General features: G+C 32.5%; 1 protein-coding gene across 1 annotated transcript in view; it reads right to left on the reverse strand.

Annotated features, from left to right (window-relative positions):
* Positions 1 to 3031: 3031 nt before the first annotated feature.
* LOC113200921 (sodium/hydrogen exchanger 2-like) overlaps positions 3032 to 21072 on the reverse strand; it is a 95275-nt gene continuing 77234 nt past the window's right edge. The window contains exons 10-11 of the mRNA XM_026414525.1: positions 11909 to 12043; positions 3032 to 3148 (exon numbers count right to left, since the gene is read on the reverse strand). Of these exons, the coding sequence (XP_026270310.1) occupies positions 3032 to 3148; positions 11909 to 12043 (252 nt within the window). The remainder of the gene's footprint in view (positions 3149 to 11908; positions 12044 to 21072) is intronic.

Consider the following 21072-nt stretch of genomic DNA (forward strand, 5'->3'; position numbering starts at 1 on the left):
AAAGAATGGCTTATGTAGTGAAATCAGAGAGAAAATAAGGAGGTGAAAGATCACTTCAATAAAGAGTTAGAGATTCTGAAAATAAATCAAGCAGAAATCTTGAAATGAAGGAATCAATAAATTAAATTAAAAATTCCAGAGAAAGCTTGACCAACAGATTGAGGTCCAGGCAATGAATACAAAATATATAATCTTGAAAATAAGATTGACCATGGAGAAAAGATGTTAAGAGACCACAAACAGAACATCTCAGAAATATGGGATAAAATGAAAATACCAAATTTAAGACATATCAGGGTATATGAAGGCATGGAGATACAAACCAAAGGAATGCATTAACTTTTCAATAAAATAATACCAGAAAATTTCCCAAACCTAAAAATTGAGATAGAAAATCAAATATAGAATGGTTAGAGAACCCCAAATATAAACAAAAAATAACAACAGACCCACACAGACACATTATTATAAAAATGCTTTACAGAATAAGGATAGAATTTTAAAGGCTGCCAGAAAAAAGAATGGTCAGATTACTTTTAGAGGGAAACAGATACAAATATCAGCTGAATTTCTCAACCCAGAAACCCACAGCTAGGAGGTCCTAGAAAAACACATAAAAATCTCTGAAAGAAAATGGATACCAAGAAAAAATACTATACCCAGAAAAATTAAGCTTTTAAAATTGATGACGAAATAAAAATATTCCATGATAAACAAAAGTTAAAAACATTTACAACTAGAAAACCTGCACTACAGAATATTTTCAGCAAAATATTTCATGAAGAGGAAATAAAAAATAAAAATGAAAACCAACAAAGAGAAAAACTACACTAAAAAAATAGTCAATCAAAGGAGAAACTAATTAATGAAAAAACATAAGAAACCAAAAGTTTGGGGAATACAAATCCTACTTCAATAATAATTTGAATGTAAATGGCTTAAACTCATGAATCAAAAAACATACACTGGCATATTTGATTAAAAAATAAGACTTCAAGCCTGGGATATAGCTCAGTTGGTAGAATGTTTGCCTTGCATACACAAAGCCCTGGGTTTAAACCTCAGCACCACAAAAAAAAGACCCCCAAATATGCTTTCTCCAAGAGACTCCCTTCATAGGCAAATAAATCAACAGACTGAAGGTAAAAGGATAGGAAAAATCATATCACTTACATGGCTCTCAGAAACAAGCAGGGGTTTCTATCCTCATATCAGATAAAGTGGACTTCAAGCCAAAGTTAATCAGAGGGACAAAGAAGGATATTTCATACTGCTTAAGGGAATTATATATCAACAAGATGTAGCAATCATAAATATACATGCCCCAAACAACAGAGCATCTACATACACTAAAAAAATCTTCTCAATCCAAGAATCAAATAGATTACAACACAATAGCACACCTCTCTCATCACTGAATAGACTCACCAAACAAAAACTAAACAAAGAATGTATAGAATTAAATGATACAATCAAAAATTTAGACTTAAAAGACATATAGAGAGTACTTCATCCATCAGTGAGAAAATATACTTTCTTCTCAGCAGCACATGGACCCTTCTCTAAAACAGATTATATTTTAGGCAAAAAACAAGTCTTAGTAAATAGAAAAATATAGAGATAATACCTTGCATTCTATCAGATCATTATGGAATAAAATAAGAAATCAAGGGATAAAACAAAAAATACAAGCAACTCTAACACATGGAGACTAAATAATCCACTATTGAATGACAAATGGATAGCAGAAGAAATCAGGAATGAAATTTTTGAAAAATACTTATAAATAAAGGAGAATACTGGACACTATGAAGGCAATTTTAAGAATAAAGTTCATTGCATTGAGCTCATTCATTAAATAAATAGAAAACCACCAAATAAATAAAGTAACATTATATCTCAAATCCCTAGGAAAAGAACAAATCAACACGAAACTCAAGTTAAAGAGACAAAATAATTAAAATCAGAGCTGATATCAATTAAATTGATAAAAAAGAAACAATTTAAAAATTGACAAAACAAAAAGTTGGTTCTTTGAAAAGCTAACTAAAATTGATAAATCCTTAGCTATGCTAAGCAAGAAGAGAAAATTTAAATTATTAAATTTCATGATGAAAAAGGAAATATCACAACAGACACTACTGAAATACAGATGATATTCAGCAACTATTTTGAAAATTTATGGTCTAATAAAATAGAAAATATTGAAGACATTGATATATTTCTAGAGACATATGACCTACCCAAACTGAAAAAGGAGGACATAGAAAATTTTCAATTTCAAGCAGTTAAATAGAAGTCACCATCAAAAGTTTGCAAACTAAAAAAAAAAAAAAAACAAGACCAGATAAATTCATAGTAAAGTTCTTCAGTACCTTCAAAGAATGAATAACACCCATCCTCCTCAGATTATTTCATGAAATAGAAAGGCAGGGAACTCTTCCAAACTCATTCTATGAAGATAGTATTATCCTTATACCAAAACCAGACAAAGACACATGAAGGTAAGAAAACTTCAGACCAATATCCCTGATGAACATAGATGTAAAAATTCTTCATACATCGATGAGCAGAGTACCATGGGAGCTCAAGCCTGGCCCAGATTTTCCTACACTGACCTGCATGGGACCCAGGCCCACAGTAGGCCAGGGTCCATCTGGCCACTCGCAGATGCCCACTGGAGCTCAGGTTCCAAGACAGGACCACCTCTTCCCACCAGCAGACCACTGCAGGAGCTCAGGCCCAGCCCATATCCTCCCACACTGACATACATTGGACCCAGTCCCAGAGTAGGTCTGAGTTCACCACCACCCCCCACCTGGGAGCCCAAGCCTAACCCATTTCCATCTTGGGACACTGCAGACATCACCATAGCCTTCCCCACGCAGTAGCCCCTACCTTTTTGACAAGAGGCATGGCCTAGAAGCAGCTGCATCTCAGAGAAGGCATCCCAAAGACAGCATAAGGCCCACCCTTTCAGCTCCATCTCTGTAACACACAGCATCCAGCTTGGGGCACCTCCAGTATTATCTCAAGTTACCACGGCTATTGCCACAGCCACCTTTAGTTGCACTAGCATATATTGAAGGACACCAGTAAGGTCTGGAAGCCCAATATCAAGGTGAAGAACAGAAAATCCACACAGATACTACAAAAATATAGGGTAGAAACTAATATCTCAGATCTACACTAGATAGAAAGCAAGACAAGAAAGCAAGACACATAGACAACATGAAAAAACAAGGGAGGAAAGTGCCCCAAACAAGGAATCAAGTGGTTTATAATTAATATGGTCTGTGAATTAAACATAAATGAGCAAATAGAGGCAAAAAAATTGATCGCTCCAACAACAAGATGAGAGACCAAATACAGGTAGCAAAAGATTACTTCTTCAAGAGAGAGACTCTGAAAAAAAAAAAAACAATCAGAACTCCTTGAAATGAAGGAAACAATAAATCAAACAAAAAATTCAATAGAAAGCATAACCAACAGATGAGATCACTTAGAAGAAAGAATGTCAGATAATGAAGGCAAACTATACAATCTGGAAAATACAGTTGACAACACAGTGAAGATAGTAAGAAGCCATGAATAGAACATCCAAGAATTATGGGACAGCATCAAAAGACCAAATTTCAGAGTTATTGGGATAGAGGAAGGCACAGAGTTTCAAACCAAAGGAATGCACAATATCTTTAATAGATAATATCAGAAAATTTCCCAAGCATGAAGAATGAATTGGAAAACTGAATTCAAGAGGCTTACAGGACACCAAATGTACAAAATTACAGCAAATCTACACCAAGGTACATTATAATGAAAATGCCTAGCACACAGAATAAGAATAGAATTTTAAAAGCTGCAAGAGAGAGGAATCAGATCACATATCAGGGGATACCAATTTGTGTCTCAGCAGATTTTTCAAGCTAGACACTCAAAGCTGGGAGATCATGGAAGAATATATACCAAGCTCTGAAAGAAAAGGGAAGCCAACCATGAATCGTATGTCCAGCAAAATTAAGCTTTAGATTTTATGAAATAAAAACCTTCAATGATAAACAAAAGTTAAAAGAAATTACATCTAGAAAGCCTGCATACAGAACATCCTCAGCAAAGTATTCCATGAAGAGGAAATGAAAATCAATGATGAAAATCAACAGAGGGAGATATTACAATAAGGGAAAACTAATGAAAGGAGAAACCAAGTTGGGCTGGCTCAAGCGGTAGCGCGCTCGCCTGGCATGCGTGCGGCCTGGGTTCGATCCTCAGCACCACATACAAACAGAGATGTTGTGTCCGCCGAAAACTGAAAAATAAATATTAAAAAAACTTCTCTCTCTCTCTCTCTCTCTCTCTCTCTCTCTCTCTCTCTCTCTCTCTCTCTCTTCTTTAAAAAAAAAAGGAGAAACCAAGTCAAGTTATATACCAAAAATAAACAAAAGTGGCTGGAAATACAAATCATGTATCAATAAAACCCTGCATATATATGGCTTAAACTCACCAATAAAAAGACATAGACTAGCATATTGGATCAAAAAAAAAATACCCAACAATATTCTGCCTTCAAGAGACTCATCTCAGAGGAAAAGACATCCACAGACTGTAGGTGAAAGGTTGGAAAAAAACATACCACTCACATAAATTGTGGAAGCAAACAGGAGTTTCCATCCTCATATCAAATAAAAGAGACTTCAAGCTAAAGTTAATCAAAAGGGATAAAGAAGGGTACTACATACTGCCAAGGGAATCATACATGAACAAGACATAACAGTTATAAATATAGATGTCCCCCCCAAAATGGAGCATCTACATTCATCAAACACTTCTCAAGTTCAAGACTCAAATAGACTACAACACAATGATTCTTGGTGACTTTAACACACTCTTTCACCACTGAACAGATCTTCCAAACAAAAGCTAAAGAAAGAAACTATAGAACACAGTAATATAATCAATAACTTAGACTTAACTGACATATATAGAATATTCCAGCCTTCAATGAGAGAATACACATTTTTTCTCAGCAGCAAATGGAACCCTCTACAAAATAGACCATATATTATGCCACAAAGCAACTCTAAGCAAAAACAAAAAAGTAGAGATACTATCCTGCATTATCTCAGATCATAATGGAATGAAATTAGAAATCAATGACAAAATAAAAAATAAAAGCTACTCCAACAACTGGAGACTAAATGAACAATGAGTTGCAAAAGACGTCAAGGAGGAGATTAAAAAATTCTTACAGGTGAATGAGAACACTGATACAACATATCAAAATGTCTGGGACACTATGAAGGTAGTAGTAAGAGGAAAGTTCATTGCCTTGAGTTCATTCTGTAAAATAAGAAAAATTCAACAAACAAATGACCTAACATTACATCTCAAAGCTCTAAAAAAAGAACAAACCAAAACCAAAGTTAGTAGAAGACAGGAAATAATTAAAAATCAGAGCTGAAATCAATGAAATTCAAACAAAAGAAACAGTTAAAAATTGACAAAACAAAAAGTTGCTTCTTTGAATAAATAAAGTTGACAAACTCTTAGTCATGCTAATGAAGAGAAGGAGAGAGAAAACTCAAATTACTAACATATGTGATGAAAAAGAAAATATCACAACACACACTACAGAAATAAGAAGATAATTAGAAATTATTTTGAAAAATTATACTCCAATAAAATAGAAAATATTGAAGGCATCAAAAATTTCTAGAGCCATAATGATTTGCCCAAATTGAATCAGGATCATACACACACTATTTAAACAGATCAATTTCAAGTGCTGAAATAGAAGATGCCATCAGAAGCCTACCACCAAACCCCAGTTCCCAATGAATACACAGATGAGTTCTACAAGACCTTTAACAAAGATCTAATGCCAATACTCTTCAAATTATTTTGTGAAATAGAAAAAAAGGAAGTACTTCCAAACTCATTCTATGAGGCCACTACCACTCAGGCAAGGATTCATCAAAGAAAGAAAACTTCAGACCAATATCTCTAATGAACACAGATGCAAAAATTCTCAATACAATTCTGGCAAATCAAATACAAAAACATATCAAAAAGATAGTACTCCATAGTCAAGTGGGGTTCATTCCAGGGATGCAAGGTTGGTTCAACATATGGAAATCAATAAATGTAATTCATCACATCAGTAGACTTAAAGATAAGAACCATATGATCATCTTAATAGATGCAGAAAAAGCATTTGACAAAATACAGCACACCTTAATGTTCAAAACACTAGAAAAACTAGGGTTAACAGGAACATATCTCAACATTGTGAAAGCTATCTATGCTAAGCCCAAGGTCAACATAATTCTAAATGGAGAAAAATTAAAGGTATTTCCTCTAAAAACTGGAACAAGACAGGAATGCCCTCTTTTACTACTCTATTTAACATACTTCTTGAAACGCTGGCCAGAGCAGTTAGACACACACACAAAAAAAATTAAAGGGATATGGATAGGTAAAAAAGAACTGAAATTAGCACTATTTGCTGACAATATGGTTCTATACGTAGAAGACCCAAAAATTCCACCAGAAAACTTATAGAACTAGTAAATGAATTCTTCAAAGTAGCAGGATACAAAATCAACACCCATGAATCAAAGGCATTTCTGTATATAACTGAAAAATCCTCTGAAAGGGAAAGGTGAAAACTACCCCCATTTACAATAGCACCAAAAATAAAATAAAATACTTTGGAATCAACAAAAGAGGTGAAAGAACTCTACAATGAAAACTACAGAACACTAAAGAAATAAAGTAAAGAAGACCTTATTAGATGGAAAGAACTACCTTGTTCTTGGATAGGCAGAATTAATATTGTCAAAATGACCATACTACCAAAAGCACTATACAAACATAATGCAATTCAAATCAAAACCCTGCTGACATTCCTCATAGAAATAGAAAAAGCAGTCATGAAATTCATCTAGAAAAATTAGAGACTCAGAATAGCTGAAGCAATCCTTAGCAAGAAGAGTGAAACTGGTGGCATTACTATAACAGATCTTAAACTATACTACAGAGCAATAGAAAAAAAAAAAAGCACGGTATTTGCACCAAAATAGAGTTTTAGACCAATGGTACAGAATAGAGGACACAGAGACTAACCCACATAATTACAGTTAGCTTATATTTGACAAAGGTGCCAAGAACATATATTGCGGAAAGGATAGCCTTTTCAACAAATGGTGCTGAGAAAACTGGAAATCCATATGCAACAAAATGAAACTAAACCCCTATCTATCACCATGCACAAAATTCAACTCAAAGAGGATCAAGAACCTAGGAATTAAACCAGAGACACTGCATCTAATAGAAGAAAAATTAGGCCCAAATAAATCTCCCTCATGTTGGATTAGGCCCCAACTTCCTAAATAAGACTCCTATAGCACAAGAATTAATATTAAGAATCAATAAATAGGATGGATTCAAACTAAAAATCTTCCCAGCAAAAGAAACAATCAGTGAGGTGAATCAAGAACCTACTAATTGGTAACAAAAGTTTTACCACATGCATGTCAGATACAGCACTAATCTCTAGGATGTATAAAAAACTCAAAAATCCTAACACCAAAAAGAAAAAATATTCCAATCAATAAATGGGCCAAGGAACTCAACACACACTTCTAGAATGAGATATACAATCAATCAACAAATATATGAAAAAAATGTTCATCATTTCTAGCAATTAAAGAAATGCAAATAAAACTTCTCTAAGAATTCATCTCACTCCAGTCAGTATGGTAGCTATTGAGAATACTAACAATAAGTTTTGGCGAGGATGTGGGGGAAAAGGCACTCTCATACATTGCTGGTGGGACTGCAAATTGGTGCAGCCAACATGGAAAGCAGTATGGATAATCCTTGGAAAATAGGGAATGGAACCACCATTTGACCCAGCTATTCCACTCCTTGGTCTATACCCAAAAGACTTAAAAACAGCATACTACAGGGTCACAACCACATCAATGTTTATAGCAGCACAATTCACAATAGCTAAACTGTGGAACCAAACTAGATGCCCTTCAGTGGATGAATGGATAAAGAAAATGTGGTATATATACACAATGGAATACTACTCAGTATTAAAAGAGAATAAAATCATGGCATTTGAGGGCAAATGGATGGAGCTGAAGAATATAATGCTAAGTGAAATTAGCTAGTCCCAAACAAACAAATGCAGAATGATTTTTTTCTGATTTAAGGATGCTGATTCATAATATGCTGTGGGGGAGTTAAATAAACAATAGATAGGGCAAAGTGGAAAAGGGGAGGGAGGGAAAGGCAGGTGCCAAGGCAGTAGTAATACAGTGGAATGCGATGGTCATCATTACCCTAGGTACATATGACAACACTAATGATGTGACTCTACTTTGTGTACAAACAAAGATATGAAAAATTGTGCTCTATATGTGTAATGTGAATAGTAATGCATTCGGTTGTCATATATAACAAATTAAAATTATTTAAAAATGCAAATTAAAAGAATAAAATGGGAAAAAACAAAAAAAAATCTTCATACAGTTCTGGCAAATCACATACAAAAACATACTAAAAAGATCATGCACCAAGATCAAGTGTAGTTCATCCCAGGGATGCAAGGTGGGTTCAACATATGAAAACCAACAAACATTATTCATCACATCTAGACAAATGTCATATGATTATGATCTCAATGGATGCATAAAAATCATTTCACAAAATTCAGCACCAACTCAGTTCAAAACACTAGTAAAACTAGGCATAGTATACAGCCATACCTCAACATTGTAAAAACTGTATATGCTAAACCCAAGGCCAATATAATTCTTAAATGGAGAAAAATTGAAAGCATTCCCTCTAAAAATGGGAACAAGATAAGGATGCATTGTTTCACAACTTCTATTCAACATTGTCCTTGAAATTTTATCGACAGAAATTAGACAGAAATTAAAAGGGTACACATAAGAAAAGAAAAACTCAAACTATTTCTATTTGCCAATGACCCAATTCCGTAAGTCCCAAAGAACTCTATCATAAAAATTCTTGAGCTCATAAATGAATTCAGCAAAGTATCAGGATATGAAATTATCATACAAAAATCAATTGTGTTCCTATACATCAATGATGAATCAACTGAAAGAGAAATTAGGGAAAATATGCCATTGACAATAGTATAAAAAAATTACATATTTGGGAATCAATCTAACAAAGTAGGTGAGAGATCTCTAACATGAAAACTACAGAACACTAAAGAAAGAAATTGAATTGATTTGGCTATTCTAGGATGCTTATTTTTTCCAAATGAATTTCATGATTGCATTTTCTATTTCTATAATGAATGGCATTGGGATATTAATTGGAATCACATTGGATCTGTATGGTGCTTTGGGCAGTATGGCCATTTTGACAATATTAATTTTGCCTATCCAAGAGCATGGGAGAATTTTTCATCTTATAAGGTCTTCTTCAATTTCTTTCTTTAGTGTTCTGTAGTTTTCATTGTAGAGGTTTTCACCTCTTTTTTTAAAAGTGGATTCTTAAGTATTTTATTGTGGTTTCCAGTTATTGTGAATGGCGTAGTTTTCCTAATTTATTTTTCAAAGGATTCATCACTGATGTATAGAAATGCATTTGATTTATGGGTATTTACTTTATATCCTGCTACTTGGTGAATTCATTTATCAATTCTAGATGTTTTCTGGTGGACTTTTTTGAATGCTCTAAATATAGAATTATGTTGTCAGCAAATAATGATAGTTTGAGTTCTTCCTTTCATATTCATATCCCTTTAATTTCTTTCATCTGTCTAATTGCTCTGGCTAGAGTTATAAGGAGTATGTTGAATAGAAGTGGTGAGAGAGGGCATCTCTGTCTTGTTCCAGTTTTTAGAGGGAATGCTTCCAATTTTTCTCCATTTATAATTATGTTGGCCTTAAGTAAAAAGACTGAAGCAGGAGGCATCACAATACCAAACCTAAATCTACACTACAAAGCTATGGTAACAAAAACGGCATGTTATTGCCACCAAAACAGACATGTAGACCAATGGTATAGAATAGCAGTCAAAGAGAAAAACCTACATAAAAACAGTTATCTCATAATAAACAAATGAGCCAAAACATACATTGGAGAAAAGACAGCCTCTTCCTGAAATGGTACTGAAAGAACTGGAAATCCATATACAGCAAAATGAAACTAAACCCCTATCTCTCTCCCCTCAGAAAACTCAACTCAAAGTGGACTAAGGACCTAGGAATTAAACTGGAGAGCCTTCTCCAAATAAAGCAAAAAGCAGGCCCAAATCTTTATCGTGTTGGAATAGGAATTGTCTTCTTTAACAAGACTCCCAAAGTGCAAGTAGTAAAATCAAGAATTAACAAATGGGATGGAATCAAACTAAAAATCTTCTTCCCAGCAAAAGAAACAATCAGTGAGGTGAATCTAGAACCTACTAATTGGTAACAAAAGTTTTACCACATGCATGTCAGATACAGCACTAATCTCCAGGATATATAAACAACACCAAAAAATAAATAAATAAATAAACCAATCAATAGCTGGGCAAAAGAAATGAACAGGCACTTCAGAGAAGAAGACATACAATCCGCCAACAAATACATGAAAAAATGTTCAACGTCTCTAGCAATTAGAGAAATGAAAATTAATACTACACTGAGATTCCATCTCACTCTGTCAGAATGGCAATTATCAAGAATTCAAGTAACAATAAATGCTGGGAAGGATGTGCAGAACAACATATACTCATACATTGATGGTGGGTCTGCAAATTGTGGCAACCACTCTAGAAAACAGTATGGAGATTCCTTAAAAACTTAGAATGGAACCACCATTTGGCCCAATTATCCCACTCTTTGGTCTATATCCAAAGGACTTAAAATCAGCATATTACAGTGATGTGGCCTCATTAATGTTTATAACAGGTCAATTCACAATAGCTAAGTTATGGAATGAACCTCAGTGCCCTGCAACAGATGAATGGATAAGGAAAATATGGTATATATACACAATGGAATATTACTTGGCCATTAAAAAAGAAATTATGGAATTTGCCAGTAAATGTTCAGAACTAGAGACTATCATGCTAAGTGAAATAAGCCAATCTCCAAGGTCTTATGTTTTCTCTGATATGTGTTCGCTAAATCACAATAAGGGGGCTAAGGAAGAGTAGAAGTACTTTGGATTAGACAAAGAGGAATAAAGGGAAGGAAAGGAGAAAAGGAATAGGAATGATAGAATGAATCAAACATTACTTTTATGTACATATATGAATACACAATCAGTGTAATTCCACATCGGAAAAAATGGGAAGTTATAATATATATATATATATATATATATATATATAGAGAGAGAGAGAGAGAGAGAGAGAGAGAGAGAATATGTCAAAATATATTCTATTGTAATATATAACTAATAAGAATAAATTAAAAAACCAAAATATTAAAAAGGGCAGGGAATGTGGCTCAATGGTAAAACAGCCCTGAGTTCAATCTCTCATGCCAAAAAAATAAACAATAAATAAATAGATAAATATGGTAGGTAACAGGTAGTGTTTTTAGATGAGGAAATTGAAAATCTCACACACATTATAACTATTAATGGGTTATTTACTTGGTACGAAGAGCCTAAGGTCCTGCTGTCTGGTAATATTTATTTCAATTGCTGAAACTGAGGTCTTACAGAGCTATGTCAATACAAATTTGTGACTATGATACCTCAGTCTTTCCACTGTGCATGTAAACACCTGCCTACTAGCTATTTTTTTAAGTAAAATTAATATTATTTGTCTCTCACCAGAATTATAGTTGTAGAACAGAGGAATGAAACTGTCCAATAAGAGAGAGCTACAACAGAAGAACTACAAAAGATACAATTTTAAATAAAAATATACCTCTTTTTGAGATTTATCAGAGTCACGTCGAGAAAGACTCAGTTGCAAGCTCTTGTGTCGCCGTATGAGAATTTCCTTTACTTGTTCTGCTGTTCCCATTTCTCCTGGAAGGGTGTACCTGTTATATGCTGGAGCCTGGTGAAAATTCATAACACAGAGATTTCAGAATTAAAGTGCCAACAATATGGAAATAATAAACAATTAATTTCTACTTATATATAAATGAAATTGACATAAACCTCTAATGTATGAGATGTATTAGAGTTCTATAAAGACAAAAGAAGGTATTGATTTCTTTTATTTTTTTTAATATATTTCTATTGCACTAAGACATAAGGCATATTTCTCCAGCTAAAATCACTAAAATATCTCTGGTTTAAAAAGTTCATAAATATGTAACTGACAAAATCCCTACATTTTAAATATACTCATTTTATCATTACATCATACATTTAGAGATTTTGTGTGGTATTTTTGAAACTCTGTATACAACAAAATTTTGATGAATGGATTAGATTAAGGTTAAAAATTAATGATTATTTTATTATCTTTTCATAAAGAAAAAATTAAAATGTGAACAACAAACTAATTAAAAATATTACTTCTAGATGGAAAGAAGAAATAGGGTGGAAGGAAAAAGAGATGAGAGCTACAAGTTTCTAAATTATCTGATACTGTACTTCAACTGCAAAACCAAATCACTATTTTATATAATAAAAGAAAATATAAAGGAAAAAAAGACTTCAAAACAAATTGAGTTTAAGCAAAGATGAATTAACAGAGATCAATCACATCTAACCTCTCCTCTGAAACAACCAAAACATGGAAAAATATAGGAAACAATGGTTTGTAATACGATTAATCAAGAAGTTAGGAAAGTGAAAATAGAAAAATGGAAACAGAGGAGGTAAGCCCTACAATTATTACTCCATCTTATTGCCTTGGGAATTTCCCTATGCTCTGATGAAGGAAATGAAAGCCAGCACTAAAATGGGTTATTATACAATGGTCCATTCATTAAGAAAACATAAGAATATTTAATATGTTTTATGTGTATAAAAAAAGCTTTAAAATGTGTAAAGCAAACCTTGAAAGAACCATAAGTAATAATAAGAAATCTAAATAAATTCAGATTTTACAATGCTCTCCCTCCTCCTCCTCCTCTTCCTCCTCTTCCTCCTCCTCCTTATTCTCTCTCTCTCTCTCTCTCTCTCTCTCTCTCTCTCTCTCTCTCTCTCTCTCAACATCTGATGCACTGGATAAGCAGAAAATCAACAATTGAGAAAACCTGAATTCCACTATTAGTTACTTCGACCTAATTCACATATGTAGGTCACTCCATCCAATAAAAACATAATACACTTTCCTTAATGAAGTACATAGAACATTTACCAAGATACATCATATTTTAAGCCATTTATAAAATTTCAATAAATTAAAAGTATCCAAGTAATAATATGTATTCTCAGGTGGAATTAAATTCCAAATTAACAACATAAAAATTATATAACCAAATATTTGGAAATTGAATAGAACACACTAATAAATAAGTAATTCAGGAAATATATGATAAGGGAAAATATAAATTACTTTGAAACAAATTAAATTTAAAACATAATATATATATATAAATATATATATATATATATATATATATATATATATATATATATAGCCATTAAACCATATTTACAGAGAAATTTCTTGCATTAAGCACCTTTAACAGAATAGAAAAAATATATAAATGAATCACTATAGATTCTATCATGTGAAACTAGGAATCAAGTGACCAACTGAAAATCAAAATACCAAAAAGGGAAAATAAAGACCAGTGTGGAAATTAATTAAATTGAAAATAGAAAAATCAGAGAAAATCCATAAAACCAAAAACTTGTTCTGTGGAGTCATTAAAATTAATAAATCTTTATTCAACTTTATCAAGGATAAGAGAATACATGACATCACTATAAATTATATAGAAATTATATATTATATATATTACATATATATTATATAATTATATAGTAACTAATAATAAGGGAATAGTGTGAACAACTTTGTGCTGAAAAAAAAAAAAACAACTTACATAAAGCTGACAGGAAATTCTATCCAGTGTAATAAAGACAAAAAAAAAGTTTGAAATGCATGCAGAAGATAATAAAAAAATATTAAAATTTTCTCAGTTGTTTGCAGAAGAAATCATCATCTATATAGAATATTTTATGTAATTAAAAATATTCTTTTTAAATAAATAAGTGATCTTAGCAAGATTATAAAATGCAATATCAATATTTTTAAAAGTTTTTTTTTTTATAACTTAGGAAAAAGTAATATGAGGGGCTGGGGTTGTGGTTCAGTGGTAGAGCGTTCGCCTAGCATTTGTGAGGCACTGGATTCAATTCTCAGTACTATATAAAGTAAAATTTTAAAAAAATGAAGGTATTGTGTCCATCTACAACTAAAAAATATTAAAAATGTTTTTAAAAAGTAATATAAAAATTAAAATTATATCATTTACAAAAGCATCAATATATGTAAAAATTGTACACTGAAAAAAATCATTACCAAAATAAAGAAGACATAAAAATAGACAGATATAATATATACTATATTCACAATTTAAGACTCTATTGTTGAGATATCAGTTCTCTTCAAATGATCTGTAGATTTAATGCAATAAAAATGGAAGTTCCAACAGATTGAATGATGTCAGATAATATGCAACAAAGGCAGTTAAATGACATGCACCTCTACCAAAACAGAAAAATCAAGAAAAACTATCCAATTTTACTTTGCAAGAATTCTGGAAATTAGTCGAAGGCTCATTGCCACCAAGCAAATTGTTAATTAAGAATAGGGCAACTGGGGCTGGGGATGTGGCTCAAGCGGTAGCGTGCTCGCCTGGCATGCGTGCTGACCGGGTTCGATCCTCAGCACCACATACAAACAAAGATTTTTACTTGACCTTGTTCCATGCATCTTCACATCTCTGTACTTAGAGATCAACTGACAATTTCATGGTGGAACTCAGTCTTATTCCATTTGGTGTTGTTATAAAATGCTAGAGACTGAGTTCTTTATATAAAAAGAAGGTTTATTTAATTCACAGTTCTTGAAGCCCAAGAACATGGTGCCAGTTTCCTGACTGTGTCAAAACACAGCAGAAAAGCATAAAGGGAATTATTCACAAGAACTAATCCATTTCAGAAGACTAGTATTAATTCCATTTAGGACAGTACCCTCACAATCGAATTATTTTCCACTAGGCCCTGCCTCTCAAAAATTTCACCACTTCTCAACAATAGCACATTGGGGACCAAACTTCAAACAAATGAAACTTTGGGGAACATACTCAAACCACATCCAAATAATATTAGAACCTAAATCCTATTTCCAGAGGAAGCAGAAAAGACCTTAATCTCTAAAAATTATGTTTGCATATTCTAGCCTGTTTGGGGTTGTGTTAAGTACTGACAAAATGCAGTTGCTTTTGAATTGCCTAAATGAGAATTATACAGACTGTAAAAGTGACTCTTCAGAGGTGATTCTCAAAATTATTGCAAGGCGAAAGAAAAAAGAACTGTGTCAAAATATATGGTAGAGGGGCTGGGATTGTGGCTCATTTGTAGAGTGCTTGCCTAGCATGTGTGAGGCCATGGGTTCAATTCTCAGCACAGCATATAAATAAATAAAATAAAGGTTCATCGAAAATTAATATATATGGTAGAGGCAAAAATTGAGCGTATACATGAAAAGTGTAGGAGGGAGAAAAAACTGAGGAGATAGTTTTTGAAAGATTGAGTCATTCAAATAGCATATAATAGAGTATATGGAAAGCCACAAGCATTCACAGGGAAAGACGTATATTCAGAAAAAACTTCTAAGAAAACACTAAGTGCTTACCTTTAGCTGATGTGTATACTTAGTGCCACAAGAAAGTGAAGGCTAAAGCATATTTACAAACAACCTGTGTAAACGTGGGGACAAGTGCATGTAGTACTGCATACATGGTATATGTTAAGGATGCCTGAGTGTCAAACCACTCCCCTCATGCTAGGCCTATGAGTGGCAAACCGCTTACCCCATAGGCACATCCCAGGTTGTAAGACTACTTGTTGCAGTAACAGCACTTGCTCCGTGGCCCATTCCTTGATTGGTTGCTACAAGGATAGTTGGCAAGAAATTGTATTGGTGGCTTTCTATAATCTGTTTAGCTACTGCCTGAGTATATATAAATTAGTAACTACAACCTGCTTCCAACTTGATCTCCGGAGTTCTTGATTATCGACTCCACAGCCACATTGTCCTCTACTCTGTTCCATGGACCTCCTCGCTGGATGATAGAGGGCCCACACAACTTAGCAGCAACATTTATATAGTGTTCCAACACAAGACTAATCCATAAACTGTGGCATTTTTCCCTCGTTTAAAATGTTTCCTTCCTTTTTTCCCATTTATGGCATTCAGTGAAATCTCTGCCTATACACTAGCTAAGCACAGGCTAAATAAACAGAGACTTTAGAAACTACACAAGACAAAGATACCACATTCAGAGTTAATAAAAAGGAGGAGGAGGAGGAGGCAATGGCAGCTATAACCCATAGAAAACAAACAAACAAACAAACAAAAACAGCAGTAAAGTTCTGGAGAAGGAGAGGGAAGAATCTTATTTCTAGAATTACTGCATTATAATATTTGAAATGCCAGTTTAAAAAAGTTATGCAAATAAACAAAGAAGTGTAGGCCAATCACAAAATAAATTATCAGAAACTATTAGAGTGGAAGCATGTATGTTGGACTTAATAGGAGAAGAATTTACATCAACTGTTTTATATATAGTGAAAGAGATAAAGGAAACTATGGACAAAGGAATGTTTGAAAATGGCAGAATTATTTAAAACTAGATAGTATTTGAAATTATAAAAGTAATATAAAATTATAAAAGTAATATAAAATTAGAGTTTGAAATTATACAAGGCAATAAAATAGAAATTCTGGACCTGAAAAACAAAGCTAAAATGGAAAAAAAATATTAAAAATGAAGGTTTTATTTTATACTAGGTTTGAGCAGGAAGAAAAATAAACAAAAGACTTTTAAAAAAGTCAATTGAAATTTTCAAACCCAAGGGGATAAATAAAAAGAGAATGAGGAATTATAGCAGATTTTAAGTCCTTTGGGTGTAAACCATGGAGTGGGATCACAGAGTCAAATGGTGGTTCCATTCCGAATTTTCTGAGGAATCTCCATGCTGCTTCCCATAGTGGGGTTATTCGTTGTTTTTTTTTTTTTTTTTTTTTTGTGTGTTAAGTTTTTTGAGTTCTTTATATATCCTAGAGATTCATGCTTTATTGGAGGTATATGTGGTAAAGATTTTCTCCCAAACTGTAGGCTCTCTCCTCACATTACTGTTTCCTTTGCTAAGAAGAAGCTTTTTAATTTGAATCCATCCCATTTATTGACTCTTGATTTACTTCTTGTGCTTTAGGTGTCTTGTTAAGGAAGTCAGATACTAGGCTGACGTGATGAAAATTTGTGCCTATTTTTTCTTCTATTAGGATCAGGGTCTCTATTCTAGTGCCTAAGTCTTTGATCCACTTTCAGTTGATTTTTGTGCAAGGTGAGAGATAGAGGTTTAATTTCATTTTGCTCCATATAAATTTCCAGTTTTGCCAGGACCACTTGTTGAATAGGCTATCTTTTCTCCAGTGAATATTTTTGGCACCCTTGTCTAGTATGAGATAACCATATTTATCTGTATAATTAGTCTACAAGTCTATTTTGGTGCCAATACCATACCATTTTTGTTACTATAGCTCTGTAGTAGAGTTTAAGGTTGGTATTGTTATGCCTCCTGCTTCATTTTTCTTGCTAAGGATTGCTTTAGATATTCTGAGTATCTTATTTTTCCAAATAAATTTTATAATTGCCTTTTTTGTTTCTATGAAAAATATCACTGGGAGTTTAATAGGAATCCCATTAAATCTGTATAGCACTTTTGGTACATGTCCAATATGATCCTGCAACATGTACACTCAGAAGAATGAGAAATTATATCCCATGTATGTATGATATATCAAAGTGCATAAATGCATTCTACTGTCATGTATAACTAATTAAAACAAATTTTAAAAACTTTAAAAAAAGAATTATAGAAGAACCTAAAATACCTGTAGGACAATATCAAACACACCAACATACATATAATGTGAGTCATAGAAAGGAGAAAAAAAAGAGAAGGAAAAAATATTTGAAGAAATAGTAGATAAAATATATTTGATATAATGAATAAATTTACATATCCGTGAAACTTAATGGATCCTGAAAAGGAGAAATTCAAAGACATTCACACTGAAATAGATTATAATCACATTGACAGAGACAGAAATGAAGTGTGAAAGTTAAAAGCCACAAGAGAGGTGTGACTCATCATGTCCAAATAATCTTCAACTATTCATAGTACATAAGTTTTAAAATCAGCCTAGATACCTATCAGCAGAAAAACGGATAAAGAAAATGTGATATATATACAAAATGACATATTATTCAGCCATACGAAAAAATGAAATCATGTTGTTTGCAGAAAAATGAATGGAACAAGAGCTTTCATGATAAGAAAACTAAGGAAGCTTCAAAAAGACAAGTATCATGTGTTTTCTTTCATATATGGAATCCAAAAAAATTAAAAGACATGAAAATAGAAAGGGACTCTTAGTATAGTTGAAAGGTATGGGGGTTAAAAGAGGGTATTAGGAAATTTGAATATGATTTAAGTACATTATATGCAAGTATGAAATTGTCACACTGAACCCTGTTATTTTATAAAATCAATACATTCTAATAATTATAATTAAAATGTTCAATAGTCAGTTGATTTCTCATCAGAAAACATGGAGGCTAGACTCAATGCTGTGACATTTTTAAATTGCTGAAATAAAACCATCAAGCAATAATTCTACATTATTGTTTATACTTTGGGCTGGGGTTGGGTTGTAGCTTAGTAGTACAGCATTTGCCTAGCACCTGTGAAGAACTGGATTCAATCCTAAGAAACACATAGAAAGAAAGAAAGAAAGAAAGAAAGAAAGAAAGAAAGAAAGAAAGAAAGAAAGAAAGAAAGAAAGAAAGAAAGAAAGAAAGAAAGAGAAAAGGTATAAAAAATGAAGAAGAACTTAAGAAATTTCCAGATAAGCAAAAAACTGAGGGACTACACTGATAATACTCCTGCTCCTTAGGAAAAGCTGAAGGTAACACTTAAGATTGAAATATAAAAATATTAGGCAGGAATTTGAAGCCATAGAAAAAATAAAGAATTGCAGTGAAGGTGAACTACATAGGCAAATACAAAAGCCAATATTCTTATACTTTTTTGTTTTATTTTTATTTTTATGTGGTGCTGAGGATCAAACCCAGTGCCTCATGCATGCTAGGCAAGCACTCTGCCACTGAGCTACAACCCCAGCCCTATTCTTATACTTTTGATTTGCAAAACCTCTTTGTTTCCTATATGACTTTAATGTCATATAGGAACATTAATGAATTAATGTTAATATATACCATACATTGTATTCAACTATTATTGAATATGTAATGTGTAGCCATAAAAAAAGAGTTAAGATGTATAGGAACAAAGATTTTCTATGATATTTTAGCTAACTTAATTTTAGTTCAAACTAGAATGTTAAAATGTAGATGCTAGTGGTAAACCTTATTAAATAACCAAGAAAATATATTTTAAAGTGTTTAAAGGAATAAGGGAATAAAATTGGAACCCTACAAAAGAAGCATAAAAGAAGGTGGTAGGGGATAAAATGAAATAGGAAAAGGTATATAAAGACATATAAAAAAAAAACAAATAGCACAATGGCCCTTTTTGAAAAAACTTTAATGCAAATGGATTAAATACCACAATAAAAAGTCACATAACCCAAATATATGCTCTCTAGTAGTGAATCACTTTGGATCCAAAACAAAGATGGTTTGAAAGCCAGTCACAGTGGCACATGCCTGTAATCCTAGTGGCTAAGGATGCTGTGGCAAGAGGATCATGCAACTTAAGGAGCCAGCCTCAGCAACTTAAGGAGACCCTAAGCAACTCAGTGAGACCCTGTCTCTAAATAAAATACAAAATAGGGATGGGGATGTGGCTCATTAGTAGAGTGCCTTGGAGTCCAATTCCCAGTCAAAAAAAAAAAAAAAGAAGATGGCTTGAAAGTAAAAGAATGGAAAGAGATAATTCCATTGTCCATTGAAATACTCACTAAAATATAGCTGGAATAGCTATATTAATATGAAAACAAGATGGCATGCAAATGAAAACATATTGCCATTGTTAAAAATATCAAATAATATAGAAGATAAAAAATTATAAAGTTTTATGCACCAAACCAGGAAATCCCAAAATATATGAGACAAATTTTTACAGAACTGAAACGTGAAATAACAATAATCTTGCAATAATAGTTGAATACATTTGCACCCTGTTTTTAACAATGAATATAATATCTGGACTAAATGTCGATAATGAAATACAGGACTTGAGCATGGCTATGAACCAGTTAGACCTAATAGCCATCTATATAATATTCTCTACAATTCCTATTTTTTACATAAGGAAATTTTTCCAAACTAGACTATATGTTACAAACTAAGCATTAAAATAAATTTTAACAGATTGAAATTACACAAAATATCTTCCCTGACCATCATATAATGATACTAACAATAAAAGAAAGAAAACTGTAAAATTCACAAAAATATGAAAACTAAACAACTCACTCTAAAAAAACTGGGTCCAAATAAAAGCCCCCAAATAAATTAGAACTTAATTTGAGACAAAGGACAAAAAGACAAAATAAGCAAATTTATGGTATGCAGTGAAGAGTGCTCACAGAAAGAATTTGAATTGTAAGTGCCTACATTTAAAAACAAAAATGATCTCCAATCAAAAACTTTGCACTATAATTAATTAGCAAAATAAGAGTGTACTAAACAGAACTACAAAAAGGATAAAAACAATATAAATTAACATGGAGACAAATGAATTCGAAAATAGAAAAAAAATAGATCCAATTTTTTTAATGGGTAAATCTGAAAATTATTTAGCTAGAATGAATTATTAAAATATAGAAGATATAATGAACTAACTTTAGAAATAAAAATGTGG

The sequence above is a fragment of the Urocitellus parryii genome, chromosome X, assembly GCF_045843805.1.
Source record: "Urocitellus parryii isolate mUroPar1 chromosome X, mUroPar1.hap1, whole genome shotgun sequence".
Taxonomy (NCBI): Eukaryota; Metazoa; Chordata; class Mammalia; order Rodentia; family Sciuridae; genus Urocitellus; species Urocitellus parryii.